Source organism: Emydura macquarii, unplaced genomic scaffold, assembly GCF_026122565.2.
Source record: "Emydura macquarii macquarii isolate MOO-44397 ecotype Brisbane River unplaced genomic scaffold, CSIRO-AGI_Emac_v2 contig_629, whole genome shotgun sequence".
Taxonomy (NCBI): domain Eukaryota; kingdom Metazoa; phylum Chordata; order Testudines; family Chelidae; genus Emydura; species Emydura macquarii.
Window position 1 is genome coordinate 2,469,559 of NW_027130766.1, and position 25,233 is coordinate 2,494,791.

At 43.0% G+C, this 25,233-nt stretch overlaps 1 protein-coding gene across 10 annotated transcripts in view; it reads left to right on the plus strand.

The window, feature by feature from the left end:
* TANC2 (tetratricopeptide repeat, ankyrin repeat and coiled-coil containing 2) overlaps window positions 1–25,233 on the plus strand; it is a 492,680-nt gene that overhangs the window by 458,130 nt on the left and 9,317 nt on the right. For 7 of the 10 annotated variants that reach the window (XM_067540988.1, XM_067540989.1, XM_067540993.1 and 4 more), the window contains 10 exons: window positions 849–1,085; window positions 4,215–4,400; window positions 6,415–6,508; window positions 11,172–11,305; window positions 12,852–12,975; window positions 16,203–16,378; window positions 16,694–16,826; window positions 18,330–18,421; window positions 21,364–21,510; window positions 23,938–24,038. In XM_067540988.1, coding sequence (XP_067397089.1) covers window positions 849–1,085; window positions 4,215–4,400; window positions 6,415–6,508; window positions 11,172–11,305; window positions 12,852–12,975; window positions 16,203–16,378; window positions 16,694–16,826; window positions 18,330–18,421; window positions 21,364–21,510; window positions 23,938–24,038 — 1,424 coding nt within the window. Of the gene's footprint in view, window positions 1–848; window positions 1,086–4,214; window positions 4,401–6,414; window positions 6,509–11,171; window positions 11,306–12,851; window positions 12,976–16,202; window positions 16,379–16,693; window positions 16,827–17,368; window positions 17,399–18,329; window positions 18,422–21,363; window positions 21,511–23,937; window positions 24,039–25,233 lie in introns of all 10 variants that reach the window. The other 3 variants (XM_067540990.1, XM_067540986.1, XM_067540987.1) reach the window with 1 other exon arrangement.

A 25,233-nucleotide genomic window follows, 5' to 3' on the forward strand; every position in this document is an offset into this window, starting at 1 on the left:
CAAATATATCTAGATGAAAGAAAACTCTGATTTAAGACCCGAGCAGACAGAGCTCACTTAGCGTCTTCAGGCAAGTCTGTCTAGTTAGAAGAGAAGCTCTGATTACAAATCAGAGGAGGCAAGCTAGCATGGAACCACTGGAACGTATTGTTCGCAGGCTTTGACATGGCATTCCTATGAGCAGGATAGGGTGGACTGGCCTACCAAGCCATTGCATCCTGAACTCACTTGTTGTGAAAACAGAGTTCTTTAACTTAAGTTAATTGCCAGCGAAGTCGAGTTAGCTGGCGCATTTGTACATGCTAGTGTAGACACGCAGCAAACATTTGTGGAGTGTCCAGGCCAGCATGTACAAATATATTAGCTAGAGTAAAAAAAAAATCTAGTGCAGACATAGCTTTAGAGAACCTTCTGGGCTTACAGACCTCTTCCCACATGAGGGTGGGGCCAGCCAGAAAGAGCCTCTTACTGGTCCTCATATGGAGAGGGGAGCCCATGGTCGTCCTCGCTACCTCTTCCGTGTCAGGAGTCTCGCTCTCACCTCAGCTTCATGTGCTGTCTTTTCTGTTCTGCAGCCCAGTGCAGAGAGAGCAGAGCCAGGAAGGCAGCAACTGGGTAACCAGGAAGCATCACAAAGCCCCTGTTGGATGGACGATCAAGCAATTTCCCCGTGTGAGGGGCCGTATGGCTAAGGCCAGCCTGCTCCGACACCAAGCAAATTACAAAACAGAGCCCATTCTGAAAATGCTAGACATTAGACAGCACTCCTTCTACCTAAAATAAAGCCACGTTTTGGGCTTGTTCTTTTATTGAACATTGTGGCGATGTGTTTCTCTTTTGTCCTTTAGGTCAGTCGGCTGCTAATTTTGGGAGGTGCAAATGTCAACTACCGGACCGAAGTTCTGAACAATGCCCCGATTTTGTGTGTCCAGTCTCACCTTGGCTACACAGAGATGGTGGCTCTGTTGTTGGAGTTTGGGGCCAACGTAGATGCCTCTTCTGAAAGTGGCCTGACTCCTCTTGGATATGCTGCTGCAGCTGGGTATCTGAGCATTGTTGTGCTATTGTGCAAGAAGCGGGCCCAGGTAATGAGACTATTTATCTGATGACTCTGACTTCCCATGTATTCCATATTTAAATTCCAGTGTTTTTGGAGGGGTACATTGTGTGCCACTTCCAGGGCCCTGGAGGCTAGAGGAGCGTGCCAATTATTAGAGGGACCCACGCCCCTGCTTACCCCCCCCTTTGTGCATGCCCCTGTATGGAGGAGAAAGCCGGTACCACGTGGAGTACATATCAAACCTCAGAAAATAAATTGATCCACTGTTCTCTTTTTCCTTTGCCATTTAATGTTTCTTAAAAACACCCTTTCCTCTGGTTTTTGCAGATGATGATAGGCTAAATGATATACACAGACTGTCTACTCTCTTGGAAAACTTTATATACAGTCTACACCAAACACCTACAGTTATCACGTGCCGTTCAGAAGCCTCAACATCTTATCCTCTTGCTTACAACACAATACAGTAGAACCTCAGAGTCATGAACACCAGAGTTAGGAACTGACTGGTCAGCCCCACACCTCCTTTGGAACTGGCAGTACACAATCAGGCAGCTTCAGAAACCCCTCAAAAAAGCAAATACAGTACAGTACTGTGTGAAACGTAAACTACTACTAAAATACAGTACAGTACTGTGTGAAACGTAAACTACTAAAAAATAAAGGGAAAGCAGCATTTTTCTTCTGCACAGTAAAGTTTCGAAGGTGCATTAAGTCAATATTCAGTCATAAACCTTTGAAAGAACAACCATAATGGTTTTTGTTCAGTGCTACGAACATTTCAGAGTTACAACCTCCGTTCCTGAGGTGTTCGTAACACTTGAGGTTCTACTGTCGTTATCCTTCCTCATTAAACACTTGATCCTGCACGATCCTGTGAACTCGCTGGAGCTGTGGTTGCTGGACCACACACAGTGCTGGGCACCAGTTGTGTCATAATGCAGATTCTCCTCCTTCAGGAGGGACTGGTTAATGCCTTCATGTAGGTAGCCTCAGTGATCTGATCTGGTATGGCAAAGGCTAAGTGCTTATGAGCCCCAAATGCATCATCAGCAATTTAAAAATATCTGAAGACATGCCAGCTCTGCCCTCTTGTGTTTCTGTCGAGTGGGCCTTGTCAAAGGCATAAGAAGGCAGTCAGGTATTCAGTTCCATTGAAAGTCAATGGGACCAGGGCACCTAACTCCAATCTGTGCCTTTCACAATTCCTCCCCTGCCAACACACAGTTACAAGCTGTCTAACGTCTATTTTATCTGTCTGTTTAAGCTAAGATTTTCAAAAGAATCTAAGGGAGTTTGGTGCCCAAATTCCACTGAATTGGGACCCTGCCTTAATCTGTCTATATCCAGTCTATTTTATCTAAGGCACCTATTACCATGGTATCCAAGCATTGTACTAAAAATAGCACTGTCTGAACCCTTACTGGCAAGTCTCACGTTTTCCTAGTGTGCATGTGACAGTGAGGGGTTTTTTCTTCTTATTACAGTCTTTTGTTCTTGTGATAGAAAAGATTAGAATCCTCTTTGTAGTTTTCCACAGGTGAATCCACAGTGCTGGCTAGGTTTGCTTTTCTGTGAGAATGTGCTACTTTGAAACACGTCGTTGGCACAAAAGGCATAACAGGTCTGGAGGTCTGTAATTAGTCTTCTGGAATTCGGGCCTGATACTGGAACAGTGTAATCCTCCCTTGCTGATGGCTTGCTGAAGTCATTTCTCTACAAGTCTTTGACCCTACACTGTGTTAAATAGCAACATTGTTTTGTAACATCCAATGCACCATTTGGAAATATTCTTTGAACCCTTCTGTCACACTTGTCCTGTAAGAATATCCTTTGTTTAGCTTTGTGGTGAGCGTTTCAAGGGTTAATTGTGTGTAATGAGTCAAGTTTCAAACATTTTGTTGAACAGAAAAATTGTGCTCAGAACTGAAATGGTAGCCTCCTGGAAACAATTTGTGGTTTCTGTAAACGTTTTGCTGCAGTTCTAAAAGCAAACTAAAGGCTTTTATGGTTTGACTCTGACTGTCAAGATGACTAAGGGACCCTTTTAGGTCTTGCTCTGTTGTCAGGACAATATAAAGGAAAAAATAGCCTTCTAAAAAAAACAAAAAGACAAGCTAGGTGACTCCCTAACGCTGACTGTTAAACTTCCAGTGGAGTCCCATTATATCCTCTGTCAGGGGAAATGAAAGGGAAACCCAGGGCACTGAATGTGATTTAAAAAATCCCCGACCCAAATGGGAAAAAAGTGGCTGAGTTTAGTGAGTATCCCCCATCAGCACTGAGAGAATATACACAGTATTCTGATAGCAGCTGGTTTTGGTTCAAAGATTTGGGTTGAATCATGGATAAATTAAACAGCAACGGTCATGTGCATTTGCTGATATGTTGTTCAGCGTGAGGTGGTTATTCAGAAGATAGAATCTAGTTGAAATGTTTGTCCTGTGATACTAATATTATTTGTATATGGTAGGACCCAGAAGCCCCAGGTAATGTTGTGGACGGACACAGAGAGAGCAATCCCTGCCTTCAGGGGCTCACCAGCCAAGTTCCTAGTAGGATATCAGATTATAATACCACCACCTGAAATGTCTGTTTTAATTCATGTTTCTCTGCTGCCCCCTTCTAGTGAGGCAGGTGCAGCTGAATAAAACAGGCTGACTAATAATTCTAACATTGGACTCATGATGAGGTATTTTTGCTCATTTTGAAGAATTGTGAAATATGGTGGGTTTAGAACATTCTCTTTTCTCTTTCGACTCAGTGACTCTTTTTATCATGATGCAAACAAAATCAACGGGTAGAATTTCACTCCAAAACGAACGGCAGTTGGTGTATTTGAGAACACAGAGGAAATGTGTTTTGCAGGAATAAAGTCAGTGTGCTTTTAATGTGAAAAAAACTGAAGCTGTAAAGTGGTGAGCTACCCAAAGAAAGCAGTTGTGGCCGAGAGGATGCCTGTCCTCAGGGCAGCGTTTCCTTGGGAATGAACTCTCCCTGCTTGTGGATGGGATGGTTAGCTAGAAGAATGCAGAGAATGCACATCCTGCACATGTGGCCTTATTACAAAACCAGGGCTGGAAACGTTGAGAATGCCACGGCTTTTCAAACATGCGTTTGGTTTCATTTTATTTTGTCTTTCTGTTCCCTCAAGGTGGATCATTTGGACAAAAACGGTCAGTGTGCCCTGGTTCATGCAGCTCTCAGAGGTCACCTGGAGGTAGTGAAGTTCTTAATTCAGTGTGATTGGACAATGGCTGGGCAACAGCAGGGGGTATTTAAGAAGAGCCAGGCCATACAACAGGCACTGATTGCAGCAGCCAGCATGGGCTACACGGAGGTAAGACATAACTATACTGTGCTGGATCTCTGTGGGACAGGGAAATAATATGTTAGCTGTGTTCCCCGGTCACAAGGCTGGGCACAGAGGGTCTAGGAGGTGGAGTCAGTAACTTTCTCCCACCCCCAAGTCAGTGGGATCCACTGATTTCTTGGCAACCTCAGGGGGCTGGGCAAAATCTGTGCAAGTTTCCAATCAGATGGAGTGTAAAGAGCTCCTAATTTATTGGAACATACCTTTAAGTAGGCAAAGGTAAAACCATGTACTGCTTATGCCACTTCCTCAGTGAGAGTAGAGGAGTCTGAGACAGTTAGTTGTATGTGCAGAAGGTCTGGTGATGATATGTAAAATACTGTTTATTTTCCTGTTGGGAAGTAATATTTGGCTGAAAGATTGTTTCTGTTTAAATAAACCCCCTCTCATTAATTTGCCTTCAAACATTAATCCATGAACACATAAGTAACATGATCAGATCAGAGGAGTTAATCAAAGGGTGCTGGGTAAATCGCACTATCCAAATGAACACAAGTTGAATTGCATAGGAACAGATGTGCCTTTGAAGCCAGAGAGCTTTTCTGCCGCCTGGTCACATGATTCCTAACAGCACACATTATTACTTTAATGGGAAACTTTCCCAGAATTGTGCTGAGATATTTGTAATTTTTGAAAAAGCGGTTTCAGAATTATTTCCTGGGCATGTAGTGCTATAAATGGACACGGCACCTTACAGACAAATAAAGATGTGTAGTCCTTGCTCTCGACTGCGTGCAGGCTATGGAGGTGGAAAGCCAATGGAAGTAGTTCTGTCATTAATAATGATATAATACGATAATTATAATAGATATCATTTATTATTATAATAAAACAAGGTGGAATGTTACTTCAACTGATAAAGCAGTTTGCTGAACATAGTAAACGTTACCATTTTTCTTTTAGCGATTAAACAAGTATTAAAGCTGATTGAAAACTGGTTTAGTCTCTGACTCCAAGCTCCCCAGGACCAGTGTTGTACGTGCTGTTTCTTTTCACTAATGGACAGCCCCAGCAGGCAGCTTAGAAATGGCAATTGTAACTGAAAACCTTTCTTTTCAAAGCCCCCCACACACGTTGTGTGAATGAAAGAAGCTTCATGCCCATCTCTGCTGTCAGGTTGCTATGCTGAGTACAACAAGCACAGCTGCACCATGCTTGCCTGTAGCGTTGCTCTTGGTGGATGCATCCCTCCTAGGATGAGAAAAATGTATCTCTGTACTTCAAAGACTTCAGTGAACTTTGTTCTCTCCTTAATCTCTTGCTTTCTCACATCATCTTATCAAGCACTAAGGGGATTTTAGCCATTTTCAAAAATTTACCCTTGAAGGAGATTAATTCAGGTCTTTGAAACCCGTCTACACTGGTCAGGGAAACCATGTTGGTAACTTCCTAGCGATCTGCTTAAATGTGATTCATGCTAGGAAGGAGCTAATTGTTTCTAAAGGCAGCCTGATCTAGTAGCTGAGGCTCAAGACTGGAGTTCTGGCCTACACTCTGCCATTGACTCACTTTTTAACCTTAGGAAACTCACATCACCTGTGTGAGCCTAAGCTTCCCTGTCAATAAAATGGGGATGTTAGTATTCACCCACCTTTGTAAAGCACTTTCAGATTCAAAGCTGAAAGTCACTAAAGCACTATTTCTTCACTGATCACTGTCACTATGGGTAACCCAGGAGCTGTGGAGCGTTCGCTGCTTGCACAGTGTAATCTGTTTACAAAACATACATAGCTTTTGAATTGGTCGGTAGCACCACTATAAAGGTTCGTCATGTGGAGTTGTTTCAAGAGACTTGTTTTTTCCCTTGTACAGGGCAGCGGGCTCAGTTGCTGATCTCGGGAAGAATATTTACCTATGCTGAGGTGCTAGACAGGGACTTGGTTCATTTTCTTTTGTTTATTCAGAATGGCTTATGTTAAGATGTCACCAGTTTATATATAACAAGCTGAAGTTCATGAGCTAACACGTCTCTTTGTTTTAGATTGTCTCCTACCTGCTCGATCTTCCAGAAAAAGATGAAGAGGAGGTGGAGCGAGCACAGATCAACAGCTTTGACAGCCTTTGGGGAGAGACAGGTAATTTCTATAGATGCTGCAGTTTCTACCTTTCATGTTTGTGTTTGTGGATTCCACTAATACCTAATATACAAGAGACCTGCATGTGTTATGACCTACTGAAGGGGATCAATTTCTTTGATTTGAACTTTCCCCACAGATGCCAAAATAGACGCTGTAACCTGCTTTGTTGTTTTTCCAAAAAATGCATGGCTTGATTTTCAGGGTTACTGAGCAGCTGCAGCTCCTGTTGACTCTAATGGAAGATTCAGGTGTGTGGCCCCTCTAAAAATCAGGCCAGCAATTTTTTCTGGAACATCTTCCACTGTGCTGAGCTAGAGAAGCACAGAACTCAGGACACTCTTCTTCTCCTTTGATATTTGGCACAGCTATAAAAGGAATGTTTGCTCACACCAAAGTCACCTGCAACTCCTGCAGCTTAAACTCCTGAATGCTAAATTAGCATTTGGTTTTTTGGAAGCTCGTAATTGCTTTACTGTGACATTGGAAATGCACCTGGCAATTAAACAAATGTACTTTAATGGAGAATAGTCTATCTGATAATCCTGGATGCAAATCTAGAAGTGCCACCTTCCCAGTTTCTACCAGATAAAAGGCAGCCATTCAACCCAGGCACATTCACATATTCAGCTTGTGCTCTGCAAAATGGAGAGCTGCAAAATGAGGCCATTGGCTTTTAACTTGGATGAGCTAGTTAAATGTTAGCTACAGTGTCTGTGCTCAACTCACTAATCAGTTTAAACCACTGGTATTACCACAGTGATGTTCCTGTCTGGGTAACCGCCTACTGATTTTGATCCTGCCAGCTTTATTCAGAAATGACCTGAACCAAGGATACAGACACTGGATGACATGTAATTCTGTGTGTGGTTAAATTGCTTTTGGTAAATGAAACAAAAATTTGGTTACATCTTGAATTGATTCAGACTTTGGGGTTTGGAAAATGTACTCGTGTAACCAAACCTCTGAATGTTTTCATGATCATGGCAACACCAAAATTTGAACCTACCAGGAAGATTCTCCTCTTGGTAAATTGAGCTTGTGAAGAACAAAAGTGTAGATGAGAATTGGCGCAGCAGGCAGCCTGAAGAATAACAAGATTTGTGTGAGCCAACAGCGGGAAAGTGTGAAAGGATGAAGCCCCCAATCAGCAGAGGAGACCTAAATACAGAACAAAATATGCCATGATAATATTAACTGAAATTCTTTTTCAAATAAATGTTCCTTATTCCTTTTCCTCTCTGACTCTCTAGAGTATATAGTTACCTGGATATGATCCTTGAACGCTGAGAAAGGTATTCATTACAATCATATAACGATGACAGAATTTTTACAGGTGGGCTCTTTATTCAATGTGCTAATCAGAGCAGAGAGAGTGTATCTAAAATGTACTCTCTCTTACTTTAAAAATAAGGCCTAAATATCAAGTTATGCCATTAATTGGAAAAAAAGACTCTGGAATTGAGGATGGTAATCCAAAATATTTTAAAGGTTAGGTCAAAAAACCACTAAAATGTCCATCGGTTCCATTCATCTTCATAAGTGGCATCAGGTACTGCGGATGATGTCTTTAGACATGAGTTAAGATAGCCCATGGCTGTTTGGATAAACCTGACTAAGTCTGATATTAAGCCACACCGATTTTCTGGACTAGTGTCTAATTCTCTCCCCTTTTGTAGTGCAGTCTCCCTTCACATCCAGACAGCTGTCCCATATCCCTGACTGCAAACATCTTCTGCCTGGAGGGTCCTCATCCATACACCTCTGCCTGACAAGTTCCAGCAGCTGTATGTTCTGCTCAGACATCTCCCATTTCCATACATCCCATGCAACTTTCCTTCTCTAACTATTCTCGGAAGGACACTTCCAGCATTTGCCTTGTTCCCTCTGTGTGTTACTGCTCCCGGGGAAGAGCTCCCCTTAAAGGAATTGCTTTTTCATGGCCATGACTATTAGATTTTTGTATCTGTTTGTGGAGAGCTCTTGGAGTCGATCTGGATACCTTGGAATGGTGCTGAGTCACATGCTAATTGCACTCAAATAGAAGAGTCATCACTAAGAAATACCCAATGTGTGATTAAAATTGCCCTTGGGAAAGATGGAAAAATGAGCAGCCAGCAATACTGTAAACTGTCAAAACGTCAGTATCTAGTTTTTACACATATTGTGTAGGGAATGTGAGTATTGTGTGACTCACAGGACTCCATTTTACTTTGTTTTGATTTTATTTTCCAAAAAGTACTTGGCAATTCGAGATAAAAATAAAGAGAAATGCAGCAGAAAATGATGCCTTCACCTAAAAATGCTAATCAACTTTGAATGTCCATATTGCCTCCTGTTCTGTTTCGCTACTTGTTGCTTGTCTCTCTAATCTTGTCTGGAATAGAACTGACTGCCTGTCTTAATGATATTATCCTACTGTCATCTGAATGGCATTGCCAAATTACATCATAACCTAGGAACTACTGACAGCACAATAAAGCCAGTTCCAGATGGAATATTTACCGCTGATACAAGACTAATATCAAAAGCTAGGAGAAAGTGGCTGTGTCAACAGTAATAATGCAGTCAGAGGTGGAGGTGCAAATACAATTGTGATAAATGCATCAAAATGTGTCGTCCTGCTACTGAGTATGAAATAGATGATTGTACAACACAGGAGACCGAAAGCACATTAAAAAAAAAGGTGGTTTCTTTTTCCCAATAGAGAAGTTGACTTTTTCCTTACAAACATCTCAGTTGCGTTTAAAAAGAGATTATCATTGAGCTCACTAGGAATGTAAAATAGATGCACATTACATTATTGACAGTTACACCGTTTTCCATAATACTTTGTATTAGAGACATCACACAGTTAATCAGTGGCAAACTCTTGATGTTCCCCAAACCCAAAAGAAAAAAAAAACCCTACAGTTTGGAACAGAGAGAAATTGAATATATCACCCACAATTAACAGGGTTGCAGATGGAAACCCATCCACACCTCTAAATCAGCCATCCCACAGAAATGAACTTCAAAGAAGAAGAAGAAACAAGCTTGATCCGTTAGAAATAGTCTCCCACCTTCTGCTCAGACTCCTACTAAAAGAAGCAAAACACTGAGCCAGAGGAGCTGTGCTGAAATACAGATGAAGTTGAGGAGGAGAGGGAGGAGTTGAAAAGTCTAAAATTAATACTGAAGACGAGTAAAAGACAAGTCCTACACTTAGATCTATTTTCAGATTGAATGTGTCTTTTCTAACCCAGCCATGCTGTCAGAGTTTACAATGCACGTTTTGCCAGGGAGGGGAACTTTCATGTTACCAGGGCACTTGTAATATTGAAAATTAAAGATAATTTTGGTTTTGCATGAAAAGGCATTTGCAGGTGGGATCTGTCTTGGCCCAGAAACAAAGGGCAGAATTAGCATTTAAATTGAAGAATGCTTGAGCATATGCATTGTGTTCCAACTGTTTCCCTGGTGGGGTTTCTAAATCTTAAACACTAAAATGGGATAGTGGAAAAACAAAATCTTCCATTTGAGTAACACAGACCTGCACTAAGTTCTGAGAAAGAAAACAACAAACTCTGCTAACTTCCAGCTGGCTGGCACCTTTCAATAACTCCGTCTCTCTCTCTCTGCCTTCCTTCAAGAAACCCACATATTCAGGTTCCCTAGTGAAATTAGACAAATACAACTTACATTTTGTGGAAGGGCTTTAAAGTGCTTGTGAAGAAAGCATGTACCCAGAGGTTTTTGTTTTCTATTGAAATCATACCCATGCAATGACGTACTTGGTCTTAGAATCCCTGGATTGTATGCTGTACTATACAGCAGAAAAGCTGCAGGAGGCACAAGGGGAAATGTTGAAGGTTTCAAATGACACTGCCTTGAACTTCATAGTTAGACATGCCAGTAGATTATTTGGCGATTATCGTAGCTCTGTTTTTGGGTTTTTTTCCTGGTCCATTGCAACTTGTGGGAAAAGAAAAAGCCTTTGTCATAAAGTACTCTTTTTCCATGATCTTGTGAAGTCTCTTTACAGAAAGAACTAACCTTTGACAATAAAATATAAATGACTAGTGAAAATTATAACTAGCAAAATATCATAATCTCTCTGTCTATCCATTTTGTCTTTTTTCATCTTGCTTATGAGGGTAGATATGTGATATCTAGGCACCTAATACGATAACTGTTATCTTCAGAGTCATCCTTGCAGCACTGTGTTCTCAGCTCCACCAGTCATGAAACTTTAAAGAAGGGCTGCTAAAGCAGGGGAATACGGGGTGGAGGGAATGCAGATGTTTGGAGGGAGGAGAGAGATTTGAGTTACTGGCAGAAATCGCAGCCCTAGTGAAAGCTACTCTTAAATAGCTGTGAATGAGCAGAACAGGCTTTCTTTCTATGGTATCAATTTCTTGCTGAACTTCTCTTTTTTATTGCTGGTTTTCATTTGTTTTCATTGAATTTTTTTATTGTTATTATTATTATTTAGTTCACCGTAATCTTCCAATACAAGCCAGCTAAGCCACTCTTTTAGCTTGGTGAAATTGCAAGAAAATCTATTTCTATAAATCACATTTTATTTTCTCATCACTGAAGGTAGTGAAGCAGATGTTTTTCTTACTTCTGGAAATATGCAGTTCCAAAAGGCCTTTTCTCTCTCTCCCTCTGCCTCCCCCAGCTTTGACTGCGGCTGCCGGACGGGGCAAGCTGGAAGTATGTCGTCTGCTTCTGGAGCAAGGAGCAGCGGTGGCCCAGCCAAATCGCCGTGGGGTGGTTCCATTGTTCAGTGCGGTGAGACAAGGCCACTGGCAGGTAAATGGGTCACACATGCAACATCCTCGATAAGTTATTTCCCATTTTGCTAGGGTGGCGGGTGTGCGTGTCGTTCATAATTACAGAGTTACGGATCTGGAGAATCCCTTATACTAGTATTTCATGGAGGAAATGCTGCAGTCATCGGTGGGAATATTATAAAGGGAAATTGAATTAATTTCTCCACTGTGAAACCCAATGTTAAGATCACACACACATTCTTTTACTGGATTTTAACCAGTTATTTTTAACTCCCTCGTTTTGTTTTGCCTTTTCTTGCCTATTTTAGTTTCTCACCCATTCAAAGCTGAGCAGTTTCCTGCTTCCTCCCTACTAACGGCAAGGGGGCAGGGACTGCTCAGGCTGGCCATTCCAATAAACAGTCATGAGACTTTATCACACACTTACATTTTGGGCCAGTGTGTATTCCCAGGCATCAACCCCCCTCATCTCTGAGCAGCAATTCACACTCTGCACCAGAGGGAAACCCACTGCATGTGGGCACCTTTTTTCTAGTCTGCAGGGTCTTCTTTATAGCCAGCTGTCAAAGAATACCTAAAACCTGTATTGACCATGTCCCCACCCTCTCGGGACCCTGAGATTGTCACTGCCATGAAATTGCCTAGGGCAGTGGTTCTCAACCTGGGACCTGCGGTCCGCTTGCAGCTGAATCAGCACCCAGCTGCGACCCATGTGACATCCTCAGGGCCATACAGGCAGTACTGGATGCGGCCCACATAACACAATGGGTCACATATGTGACCCACAATGCTAAATAGGTTGAGAACCGCTGGCCTAGGGGAGCAGCAGTCCCATCGCAGCTCCCAAACTTGTCTATACACACAGCAACGTAACCCACTAATGTCATCAGGTTTCTGACATGCCCAACTAAATGCTTTGGCCTATGTGTTGCACAGTGTTTCATTTGTAGAGGGCAAATTCTCAGCCGATAAACTGAAGCCCTTTTAAGGTGTCTCAGTTCAGTCATCAAAAAATCACCAGTCACTTTAGAAGATGTAGGTCTTTACTTCTAGTGCTATCTGAATGGTTTCTCCTAAATATGAATCACTTAGAATTAACAGCTGTCTTAAAAGAACTGATGGCTGTCTGGGTGCATTCTGTATTAACCAACTAAAAGACAGAAAGTGCTGATGTAAAATGAGCTATTTTTATTAGGATTATTGTGGTTATTATTACTGCAGCCTTTATAATGTACCTAGGACCATGCTGGTTTGGTTCCAGTTTCAGTCATTTAGATGAAGAACAATAACATTTTCTAAATAAAGTGATCAAATCCTCCACAACCCCCTGCCACACCTCACTTGGAAAGGCAGTGGCAGATAAAGCACAGGCAATAGGTTAGGTACCAGGTGATCCAAAGCCTGTAGTTAGCAAAGTGGAGGGCGGGATATGGACAAAGAAGTAATTTGTTTCTCTGTGGCTGAGGTTTGGGTGAAGTTCCAAGGCAGGGGGTCTGCTATGCTGTATCTCAGTCTCAATTCATCTCATCAGAATCTCTTTGTATCCTTGTTTTATGTGTTTCCAGATTGTAGATCTCTTACTCACCCATGGCGCTGATGTAAACATGGCAGACAAGCAGGGTCGGACTCCTTTGATGATGGCTGCTTCAGAGGGACATCTAGACACGGTGGAATTCTTACTTGCACAAGGTTAGATCTTAGCCAAGGCTGAGTTGGAGCCCAGAACTATGCTACTTGTTTTTGAAACAGGCCAGGGTAAATCCAAAGATCAAAATGCTGACATCCCTGGAACCGCTGACAATCTGTTGTCTGGTGGTGAAGGTTAGATAAAGTGTAATCACATTACATGATCTGGCAACCTCGGGGTCCCTCGGCACTTTGAAGAATTTCCTCCTCCTAACTTGTAGAATGAGTACGTTGAAAACATTGAAACTCAAATTTAAAAATAAAGAAGCAAGAGTTATTGCAGCGATGTGACCCTTAAGTCAAACAGCATGCTTCTGGGTCTGACAATATTGTCTCGCCACGTTTAAGTGGAGGGCGTCTGTGCTGGACTGTTCCTAAAATTCTCACTGTTGTTACCAACAATCCAGCTCCCCCTGTGGTAGCAATGGTTGGAGAGCTAGCGCAGATTGGTTGCTAGAATTTTACCCACCACGTCATCAAACCCTGCTGAAGGCAAGTCTAGGTGACATTAGTGGACTTTGTCTACACTAGTGCTCCCAAAATCACAACCACCAGTGGATCTTCATTGTAGGAAGCAATGGTTTGTAGTTTTAGGAAGATAAGACTAGAGTAGCCATGGCCTTAGTTTTGGCTGTTTGTTTTTTTTCTGTCTTTTTTTCTTATGTTGGGTTGGAACTGGGGTATGCAGAGGCATGAAAACACTACATGAGCATTCAATGTTGAGATCTCTTTGATTGTGGATTATATCCAAACTACTGGATATAGATTATGCTTTTCATCAGACACAGTGTAGCTTGCCTTATTCAGGCACCAATTTTATACTACTTGATGCAAAAGATAGATAGATGGAGGGAAGGAAGGAGTCAGTGGTTTTGGGTGTATCACATCAGCAGCAGATGTTTGCTTTAAGTGAATCAGGTGGTGATATCCATCATCCTTCTAGAATATTCCTATTCTACTGTCAATCTCTCCTTTCCAACAGCAGTAAATTGAAGGACCTTTAGCATGGAAATTAGGAAACTTTCTTTATATACAAACAGCTATTGGAACAGACTCGACAAGCACAAGAAAGCTCTAAATACAGAGTCTTCCTGGTCTATACACTGGATTATCAATGTATCTTTCACTTGTAAACCAGCTTTTGCTTTCCCACCTCTTTGGGGAGCAGTGAAGTTTCAGGACAGTACAGACAGTTCCCAGACAACAGAATGAGCTTTCTCCCTCAATCCCTCGACTCTGAAGCACTGGCAGATATAGCTGTGACAAATCATGGCCTTGATCCATATGTTCACCCGGATGCCAACATGAAAGAGGCAAGGCCTTTGAGTTCACTTGGAGAGTACATCTTGGATTAGAGTGGAGAGGTTGTACGTTCCTTGGATTAGAATTTGGATTAGAACACTTGGATTAGAGTGGAGAGGTTGTGTGTTAACAAGGTAATGCCACGATCACTCTGTCTGGCAGTGCTGAGACAGCTGTACGTACCACACACTGGAGGGACTAATTTAAAAGCAATTTGCAAAAATCTATCCCCCATAACAACTGAAAATATGTTTGTTTTTCCGAAGGTACCAGTTTTATTTGTTCCTTTCTCTCTGATCGTGTGCCTCTGTTTCATAGCACTGAGTTCTAAGCTCTTGAAATCACCCACCTTTCCTTTCCCGGCAGGAAGCACTCACCTCCCTGGGCATTTTGGTCTGTAGCTGCCCCTTTGGTTCCTTTCTCTGAACAGATGCGATCTGAACCTTCCACCATCTGCAGCTGCTGTGTATCATTCTGCCAGGCCTGGCAATCTTAGAGCTGATCCGCACTCCTTTTTGGCTGAGAGTTGAATTGGAAGCCCTCTTATGGTCTCAGTCTTGTGTAGACCGAGCCACTATGGCAGATTACTTCAGGATACCTCTCTGCATCTTATTCCTGACTGTCTGGCTTCTGAGAGAAAAGAGTGGACTTTTTGATGTCTGAGGGGAGAGATCTCAGATCCAACTAGCTATTCAGAAGGAGTTTGGCAGAAAAGCCTACAGATCTAAGTTGGGACAAATGTGCATTTTGGTGTGAACCAACTCTAGTTAGTCACAGTCTCCTCTTTGGAATATTTCAATTGCCATAACCTTCCACTGGGGTTTAAGCTGCTGTAAATGCTTGGTGAATCTAGCCCCAACTCACTATAATATCACAGTAGAGCAGACACTGTGTCCTCTGCTTTAAAAATAAAGCTGTTTCCCAAGTGTGTATCCAGCCTCAAGGTACCATTAATCCTCTGACTGATTCAGATTTTGAACTTCTTGGAGGCAAGGATTGTGTCCTTCACTGTGTACGGCACTGCTGGTGCTCAGTGAGTAACAGCGACTGGGCCAATGTAGTGTTGCTCTCATGTTAGACTCTGGCTTTTAGTTCACTTTTAAGTGATGATTTCAGGGTTCATTTCCTGCCTGCAGTACTGAGAGAGGAAGGAACTGCATTCCCTAAATTCTGCTTCACTTATTAGGACTGTTCTCTCCTGTAGCTGTGGAAATGCAAAGCCCCTGAGCTCAGGCCTTGCCAAGTCAGTAAAATAGGAACTGATTGTCCTGTGTTTTGTTTTAAAACCTGTTTATATGTAATTTTTTAGGTTTACACAGACGATCTCTTAGAGACATAGCCAGGGCCTTGGTAGCAGAACTGCAGCAGAGGTTGCATGAGAGCCTGCAGAGGCTACTGCTTCCAGTGAGCAGCTTTGCAACTATTCTGCATCCTGGGGGAGCTGATTCACCCCCATCTCTTCCATACGCACATCTGCCCGGTGCCCAGCCCAGCTACTCAGGATTTGGTTCATAATGACTTGGGATCTCCAGAAGTTTTATATTGTTCATTTCTTTAATAATCATGGATGGGGACCGTGTTGACAAAGCCATTGGGTTCCCCTTTAATTACGCTTACAGGAGCATAAATCAGCAGAAAGCAAGTGATTGGTCGATCATCGTAGGCAGCATAGTCTAGTGATTAAAGGAAGAACTCTCCCAAGTTCTTATCCTGACTCTGTAACTGACTGCTTATGTGACCTTGAGCAAGTCGATTAACTGCTCCATCAGAAAAATAAGGCTAGTCCTATTGGGAAAATGAGTGAAGTAGTTACTATTGGTATGTCACTCTGCGAATGAGAAGTTCTGCTGTCTAGCAATGCTCAGTATGATTACTACTGTTATTTAATACAACAATTGTGATAAGTGGACTTGCACTTGCTCTTTCAGGTGCATCCATTTCCCTAATGGACAAAGAAGGACTGACTGCCCTTAGCTGGGCTTGTCTGAAGGGCCATCTTTCTGTGGTGCGCTCCCTGGTGGAGAATGGAGCTGCCACAGACCATGCTGACAAAAATGGACGCACTCCCCTGGACCTAGCGGCTTTTTATGGTGATGCCGAGGTGGTAAGTGCCATGTTAATCAATGCAGAACAAGGAAGAAATCAGCATAAACACCATAAAATGAGTGCTCAAATGTCTCACACATCTTACTGCTAACCAGGAGCCACTGTCTGCATTCACATAGCACCCAGACCTCCAAGCTCCCGTTCACTTGTGCAGGCTAGAGCAACACAAGACTACCTTTGTCTCAGACACTGTAGTGATGAGCACAAGATAAGAACCAGAACACAACAGAACGTAGCTCCATACACATTGCACAGAATTATGCCTCGCTGGTCTTGCATAGGGCAGCGGTAACTGTGGCGTTCATTATTGCAGGTTCAGTTTCTGGTGGACCATGGTGCCATGATCGAGCATGTTGACTACAGTGGGATGCGCCCGCTCGATAGGGCAGTGGGGTGCCGCAACACTTCTGTCGTGGTCACTCTTCTGAAAAAAGGAGCGAAGATAGGTAGGAAAATGGGGAAAACCCTCTTTCAGCTGTTTGCTAAAGCAGGACGTCTGAGTAGCGGGTCTGGCTTCTTACAATGTAAATGTAACATTGATGTGAATGTTAACGCAGAGCTGCTACTTCCTACCCAGAGTGCAGCACGTGAGTTCGGACTGTCATGTTCTGTGTATTAAACAGTGATTTTTGCTACCATACTTAGCAAACTTAACCAATAAGCAACTATTTCTATGGCGAGGCCTTTTCTGTGGTAATGCTTTTCTGTCTTTACTAGTCCAGTTCTACAGTCAGTACTGTATTCATGCATTGCTGTGAGCTGCTGCTTTCACTTGCTCTGTGTATGCTTTCAGATTCTAGCGTTAACTGCGCTGCTCCGCACAGCTGCTCACGTTACCTTGTCCTTTGAGGGGATTTTGCTGGTGCATTGGCTTCTTTGCTGCCTGCCTCTCACTGCTGCTTTTTCCTTTCTTTGTTTTTTTGTTTTTTTTCACCTTCATCCATTTTTCCCCCCTCCTACAACTTTTTGTTTTCTCCTTTCTTTGAAGGTTGTCAGACGTTACCGAGTCGCCCTCGAGGTATATTTCATCGCTGTCAGCATCAGGCTTGATCTGATGGCTGTGTCAGCTTTGCTTTCTCCTGTTTGATTTAGCCTGCATGCCTTCCTCTCTACCCTTAATCTTTTAATTTACCTCACCTTAAAATATTTTAATGACTGTTGCAGAGAATAACTTGAACTCAAAAACTAATCTTGAAAAACACATTGGATCCACTTTTAAATGTGGTTGACACATTCTTCACCCAGACTAATGAACTCTGCTAAAATTTTTACCGCTGCTCCCTAGCTGTATTAGGCCTTGAGCCATCAATTGACTCTGTATGGGTGGATCCCTGCACTCACTGAAGTCAGTGAGACATTGCACTGGTGCAGGTCTCTGCCTGTGTGGAGTCAGGGTGGGAACAAGATCTTAGAATGAACTGCTTTCAGCATGGGCTGTGCCTAAAAGATAGTAGCTTTTTGTTGTTATATTCTCCAGCTTATTGAGTTTTCTATTCTTTAGTGTTTCACATCGTATGAAGTTTTAAATCAAAACCTAGTCATAGTATCTAGGTGGCTGAATTATGGATTTCCTCTGTTAATTTTATATATACTTACTTAGATGTGCTTTTTTATGTAACCACTTTGATTTCCTCTTTAAACATATTTTTTAAACCAAACCATTTTCCCCAAAGCTCATTCTACAACATATACTGCCCTCTTGTGATCATTCAAAGACTTGGTTATATTTTAAATGAATACAAATGAAAGACATTGTGTTGAAGATGGTTTTAATTTAAGAAATGCAAGATGGACTGCCAGCCCTTTAATTTGGAGCAGCCTGCTCCTTAACCATGCCAAGTTGTTCTCTCCAGCAGAAATTCCTACCCCAGGATATTTTTTCCACCTAGCTTCCTACCACCCTTGCATTGTATGAGTTTTTTACCCATCATGCATCCTGTACACTACAGGTCCAGCAACGTGGGCGATGGCCACCTCCAAACCAGACATCATGATCATCCTTTTGAGCAAGCTGATGGAAGAGGGGGACATGTTCTATAAGGTGAGAGGGAGAGCAGAGATTTTTCAAAGGAATGGTAATGAGGGATCTATAGATTTACTTTCAGTGATGTCATGTTCTTCAGGTGTCAGTTTGCGAGACAATACTTGCCCCCTTAATCCAAGCCAAGATATAGTGAACCTTTCATCAAAAAGAATGCTTACTGGATTTCGTACACTGCAAAACAGTTTTACCTTCTTCTGATGCTAAATTTGAACAGGGCTGAAACAAAACAAAAACATGTCTGCATTTTTTGGATTCAAAGTGAGACTTCATTGGTTTTCTGCCTTGACAACTCCAGAACCCAAGCGTTTTACAGGGATTTTATAGCACTGTCGTCATTGCTACATAGTAGGGTCATTGATGTACAACAAGGAGACAAGACAATACAAGTGTCATAGGAAAACATAAAGAAAAAATGTCCATGTAAAGAAAGCAAATTCTCAGGATATGGCTTTTAGACTGTCATTAGCATTAGGCTGGCATTTCACCATTACAGTAAAAGAGGCCCATTGCTGTGCATTTATTTTTAGCTGGACTCAATACCTGGAGATTTACCCATACAAAAAAGGTGTAAGTACAACGATGATTCATAGCGCGTCTCAGAGTGAAGTAGGAAATATGCAAAGCTAGCACCATCACTGAAATCATCTGCCAGAGATATGTGACACAACTCAGGAACTTGAGTCTAAAGAATTTTAACGCTTCGTATTTGCAGCTGCAAAATTCCCCCTCAACCAAAGGGAACAGCTCCCATCCTTCAAGCTGAGAAGGTCTGGCCAGTAGATCTCATTCCTTTCTGGTTTGCTGCGGAGCAGCACAGAACACTCATTCATGGGGATTGAATGGCTGCTTCCACGGCCCTCTCAACCTCTGCCTGCCCATGGAGGCTAACTCAGGGCGGAAGGAAGGGGTATGCAAGAAACTTCCCTCGTCCCAGGCGTGTCTGTTCATGGGCCTCCCCCCATGGCAGTCCTGGGGCTGCTCAATCTCTAGGGAGTGCGAAGACTACGTATCCTCCTCGAGAGAAGCAGTGTGCCTAAAAGCAGTTGGGAATGAGGTGGGATTACAGTCTTGTCCCCCTCACGCACTGGCATAGAGGAGCAAGCTGCTCCTTTCTAAAGGGTGAAACGGATTGCTCCCCAGTTGCGCATGGAGCAGCCCAGAAGACATCGGACCTGCCTGAGGCACAGCAGCTCCACACTGCCCCCAGTGGCAGGGCAGAGGCGCAGATGTCACAGTCTTGCCTGGAGTGAGAGGAAATGAGCCTCCATCACCTGTGAGCCAGCACACACTAAGGCCAAAGGCCATCCTCTTTGACTGCGCCTCATTTCCATGAGGTCACATAGGAAGTCTCAGTCCAGCAATAGACCAGCTTTCAGTGCTGCCATTTGCCCAGGAAAAGGTGGATATGCATAATTGTTCACTCCAGCCTGGGTGCCTGACGTAGCTTGCAGGGCAGCACATCACATGGGGAGGGAAACAGATACCCAGCATAGAAGAGATTTAACTGGATCCTTTTGAGGAATGATACCGTATCTATGTGCTGTGCACTTTTCCAGCTGTGCGAGAAGAAAGGGCAACCGTCAGTCTGATTATCTACAACTTTCAACCTTCTAGCCCTGCAACTTATGGAATCTGCTCTAAAAACATTTAGCTTCATTAGCGTGCTGATAATTAGGCTTGCAGCATTAACCATTTGTTACATCAGTGTTGGAAATGACAGTGCCAGTATATGACATCTGTAAAGTGACCTCCTTCAACTCCCCTCCTTCCACAACAGTTATGCTTTGTAATATTGCTGCCAGACAGTGGCTGCCATGTTATGTGCCAGAGATGGCTGCATTACAGTAGTGGGTGAAGTAATCCTAACTGAACTCTCTGTGATATTTCTAAAGCACTTATCACTTCCCCAGGGATGGATTAATGTATAAACAAATTAGGCATGTGCGTAGGGCCCAATCTGGGGGGAGGGCCAAAATGGACCTCCTCCATGCACAGGGTCACAGCACCACTTGGGTTTGGCCTAGCCATCTTTCATCATGACGGAGGGATGGTCGATCCAAAGCTGAATGGCACAGATGCTGTGACCCTATGTGTCAGATGAGCCTGGCTGAGAGTTGAGCTAAGGACTTGGCTCAGTGCGCAATATGGGTGAGTTAATATTACTATGGGAACTTATTTCTACATCCCCTGCCATTTGAGTTGAATTATGTCAACGTACTGTGGTGTCAGCGTAGTGTAGTCAATTTCTTGTTGGTATTAGAAGCTGAGGGCCCAGAGGTGTATGTTTGCCTAAACCCAGTGATGGGTTAATCTGGCCTTGCATTTCCCACAGAGAGCACAGCACTTCACCTACAAAATATGCCTAAATTCCAACAGTTCCAGGGAGTGTTTAAAAGAGGGAGCCTGTTTGCTTATACCAAGAAATTCAGAAATAGATACGGTTGCCGTCTATATAAAAAATAGGAGCAGGGAGGGCAAGGAGAAGTTTGCTTTAAAGCAAACTTCTAGCAGTGGAGAAGCAGAATTTCTAAAGAAACTGTCCATAATGCTTTCGTAAAGCGGTGTGGTTAATATTTCTGTATTGTGCTGCAGGACTGAAGGAGCACACCCAAGACTGTTGCTGTAGACAGGGCAGTGGAAGCCAAACTCAAGGAAACAAATTTAGCTAGAAAATAGATTCCTGTTGCTACCAAGTTCCTGCTCTATTTTCTTGAGAGCTCCTTGTGCACTGGTAGAGCTGTTCTGGCAGGATGCATCTCCATTTCAGAAATTGGTCCTTTGATCACATCTTATGGCTGCTCTTCCTGAAAAGGAGATCAGGAGCTAAGCGATGTTACCTTGCGCGTACAGACTTTGCAGCTGATTAATGGGTGCTTTTCAGCTGCTGCCGCTCTTAAGTCAACCAAGTGGTATATTTTGACATGTTACCCTTCTATTAGAAAGGTAAAGTGAAAGAAGCTGCACAGCGCTACCAGTACGCTTTGAAGAAATTCCCCAGAGAAGGGTTTGGAGAAGACCTGAAAACCTTCCGTGAGCTGAAGGTGTCACTCCTCCTCAACCTCTCCCGATGTCGAAGGAAAATGAACGTAAGTTCTACACACTCTTCAAGTCCCTTTAGAGCAAGCTGCCAGCTTCCTGCCTGCGCATAACAGAGTGTGTCTCTCCCATAGTTCTGCTAAGGCCTCTGAAATCTCTCCTCTTTGTAACCTGGTTGTCCTTCACAGAGCACTGACTTTTACAATTCGGAAGAAGTAAAGTAATAATTTAATATTCATTTCAAATGATTAAAAATTCATTTCCCTGTTTAGAGCTTTCTGAATTTTTTATTACTCCCTTTTGATGACAATATGAATTTGGGGGTGGCGGGGGATAGTGTTTTTCTGATATCCAGGGCAGTGGTGAGGGGAGGAGACAGTCAGTGTGATCATTTGAATACCAGTTAATTTGAAATCAAGGAGCATATGCTTAGAGAGCTCTCACTTCCCCAGGGCAATGACTCCCTCCTTCCTCCCAAAACGCCATATCCCTGTTCTTCCCCCTGCTCTAAATTAGCTGCACACAGGAATAACCTTCTGCAGTCTCTCTCTTCCTTCCAAAGAGACACATGCCACCTCTCCCCTTCTCTAGATTCTGAGAGCATCACATCTCCACAACCTGACCAGTCTCCATAGACTTGAGAAGTGAGTCTTCAGCAGACCCAGGGCTGGCCAAGATGATATTGTAAGGGAGGGGACTTTGGGATGCCTTCATTACTTTAAGCTGTTGAAGGAGACAGAAGGTGACGTGTGTAGTAATCTTAATGCTGGCTAGCAAACAACACAACAATCAGAGAACACTACTAAAATGTTAAGCTCATCTTTAAACAAGCCAACTTTCTGCTAAGCCTGCACTTTAAGGGCCAAATTTTCAGCCAAGCCTTAAAGCTTCCTCCTTTTTTTTGTTTCTTTTCTTTTTTTGGCACAAAATTGCAGGGGCATAGAATTGCACCCATACTTTAGCTCACATGGATATCTAAATCATAGATTGCATCCTCAGATAAGTGACTTAGGTATCTGAGCGACTGGACCTGCAGGTGCCAACTAAAATCAGTCCCTGCAGATCCACTCTGACAATTTTTTTGTGTATTTGGGAGCAGAAATCTGCTTAATAAGAAGCCTTGATATATTCAAGAAACAGTTAGTCAATTTTAAATCAAACAGAAAAGATAGTGGAAGAAGGCAAGTGTCTGGAAATAGAACTGAAATTAAGTGAGCTTTCCTCAATGGCTTTCTGTTCTGGAGACATGGTTTTCTTGAGATACAAATGACCTAACTTCTGTTTGAATGACTGGTTGGTGCATTATAATTAGCATTGCTGAGCCAAATACAGTCAAAATAAAAGTTATACGGACCCTACGTACTTGCTTGGGAATGTTGTACTGTTGATCAAGCAGGAGACTCCCACACAGCTGTGGTTCACAGAAGTCCTTTTCTTTACATTAACACAGAATATAAGTTGCCAAAAGCTTTTCCAAGTTACACTTGTTAGTGACTGCAGCCAGTCTGCACCAATAAACTCCATTTGTATCATAATGGAGTTTGCCTTACTGATTTTTTAAGCAAAAAAGAATGGTATTAGATACTGTATCTTAGAACGGCCTACTCGTACAGCCCAAAGCCATTGCCAGACATGGTGGGCAATAGGGTGCTGTACCAAAGCCACCTCGCTGGGAAGTGAGCTCTGTGGCAAGACACATGGGCACTAGGGAAGACAAGGTCAAGGGAAGGGTAATCAGGAATAATTACACCTTAGCTGATAATGTACCATTCATAGCAATGCCACACACGAGCATTTTAACCAGTCTACATTCTATTCCACCACCTTCACCCTCCCCCCCAATAAGTGTTTTCTAAATAGTCCCTAAAGGGAGGGTACAGGAGAGGAAAAAAGGGAAGTGAGAGAAAGTGCCCTTTGGAATGGGTCCTACAGTTGTACCTATACATCGCTGCACATAGCTATACAGGCACCAATAGCCCCTTCCTCCCGAAGACGTTTTATTCACTATCCCTAGTGTTTGTGTGTGTGTCAGAGACAGTCACCAAGGGAGTGGAGGAGGTGGGGGAAGAGTTTCCTAATGATTTCAACTGCGGAAAATCCTTCCTGAGATTACCTTCCCGTCTCTGTGAGAGCAGATGTTTACTGGAGGATATAGGTTACTGGACAGGGGCTGCCTGCAGTTGATTGGGATCCAAGAGGTAGAGAAAGGAGGAAATCTGAGAGCAAATTTCACATTGGGTTAGTGTGGGTGCCGTTCAGTGTCTAATATTATGAAACGGGTTTGACTCTTCTGGACATGTTGTAGCTCTAGCTATCAATGATGTCTGATCCATGTTAAAAGTTCCATCAGGTTTTCCTACTCTACATGCAAAAACTTTGTCCATATAATTTTGTTTTCTTCCCAAGCTGTATATATTTTTATATATATCTCTATATATATATTCAATTACTTATCTACACACCTATTGTAATGACAGGATTTTGGAATGGCGGAGGAATTTGCCACTAAAGCACTGGAGCTGAAACCGAAATCTTATGAAGCTTACTATGCAAGAGCAAGGGCCAAACGCAGCAGCAGGTGAGGCGAGAGAGAGAGAGAAGTGAGAGGGGCTGTTCTCTGCAAGTCTGGGCACAGCGGTGTAGGAATTGTCCATGCAAAACCACGAGTCTCCCCGTAAGAACAAATTGCAAAGGAACATTGATTAGGGTGACTCTAAAAGACCCCCAAATCAACCTCCTCCCTTATTTAGTAATCCCTGTTAATGTTAATGTGAAATTTTTGAGACGCTCATCATAGTTGAGTTTGTTGGCATATACTCCACACCTTACATCACTGGAAAGCTTTAAATCACGACAGAATGTATTTTTAAAGGACATGTTTGAGTTCAACCACAGCTATTGGACGTGAAGCAAGGATTAATTCATAGAATTGCTGTGGCCTGTGTTATGCAGGAGGTCAGACTAAACTATCACAATGGTCCCTTCTGGCCTAGGAATCTGTGAATCTGTCTATCCTGAAACACACTTCTTCAAGGCAAAATTTTGGCTACTAGTAGTGCAGTGACTTTGTGGGCAAATGCCAGCCATTTTGCTTTTAGCAATAGCTCATGCTCCATACTGGGCACTAGAACAAGTTCTGTTGAGAGATGCGACATTGGGATCTCTCTCCATTTCAGACACAGCCGTGAGGATTCCCTCATTAAATCTCCTTGAAGGCCCAGGGAGACAAGATGTGACTCCCTGCAGAACTCTCAGTGCCATTCCTGAACTGGCAGGCATCCCTCCCTCCCAGGCTGAGCACACTGGCATTGCACAACCGCTGGTCTCTGCTCAGTCAGTGGAGTGAGACGCCAGTTTTGCCTGCATGGCAGTGCAGAGCCTCATCACTAGCTGGAGATATTTAATGTCCATTTGTGTAAACATCAGAGCCGAGGAGACACCGCAATTTAACCTCTCATCCAAAAGACACCACTTTTAACTGTGCACCCCCCCTAGCTATCACTGCACTGCAGGGAGCTCAGGTCTTGATGTGGGAGTGAACCCATGACCTTCTCTTCCAGAGACAAGCCCTGCTAGTTGAACCATATGGACATTTTGTAGCTTTCCTTAAATGTTTTCCTTTGCCATTGGTTGCAAAATCTTTACAGAAGTTTAACCCCTCAGATGCCTTTTCCAGATGATTTAGTCCTTTCCTACATACAAGCAGCATTACTTTCCCATCTCTCTAATGAAACAGGCATCAGCATGGCTCTTTTTGGTTACTTCCTTGTTTG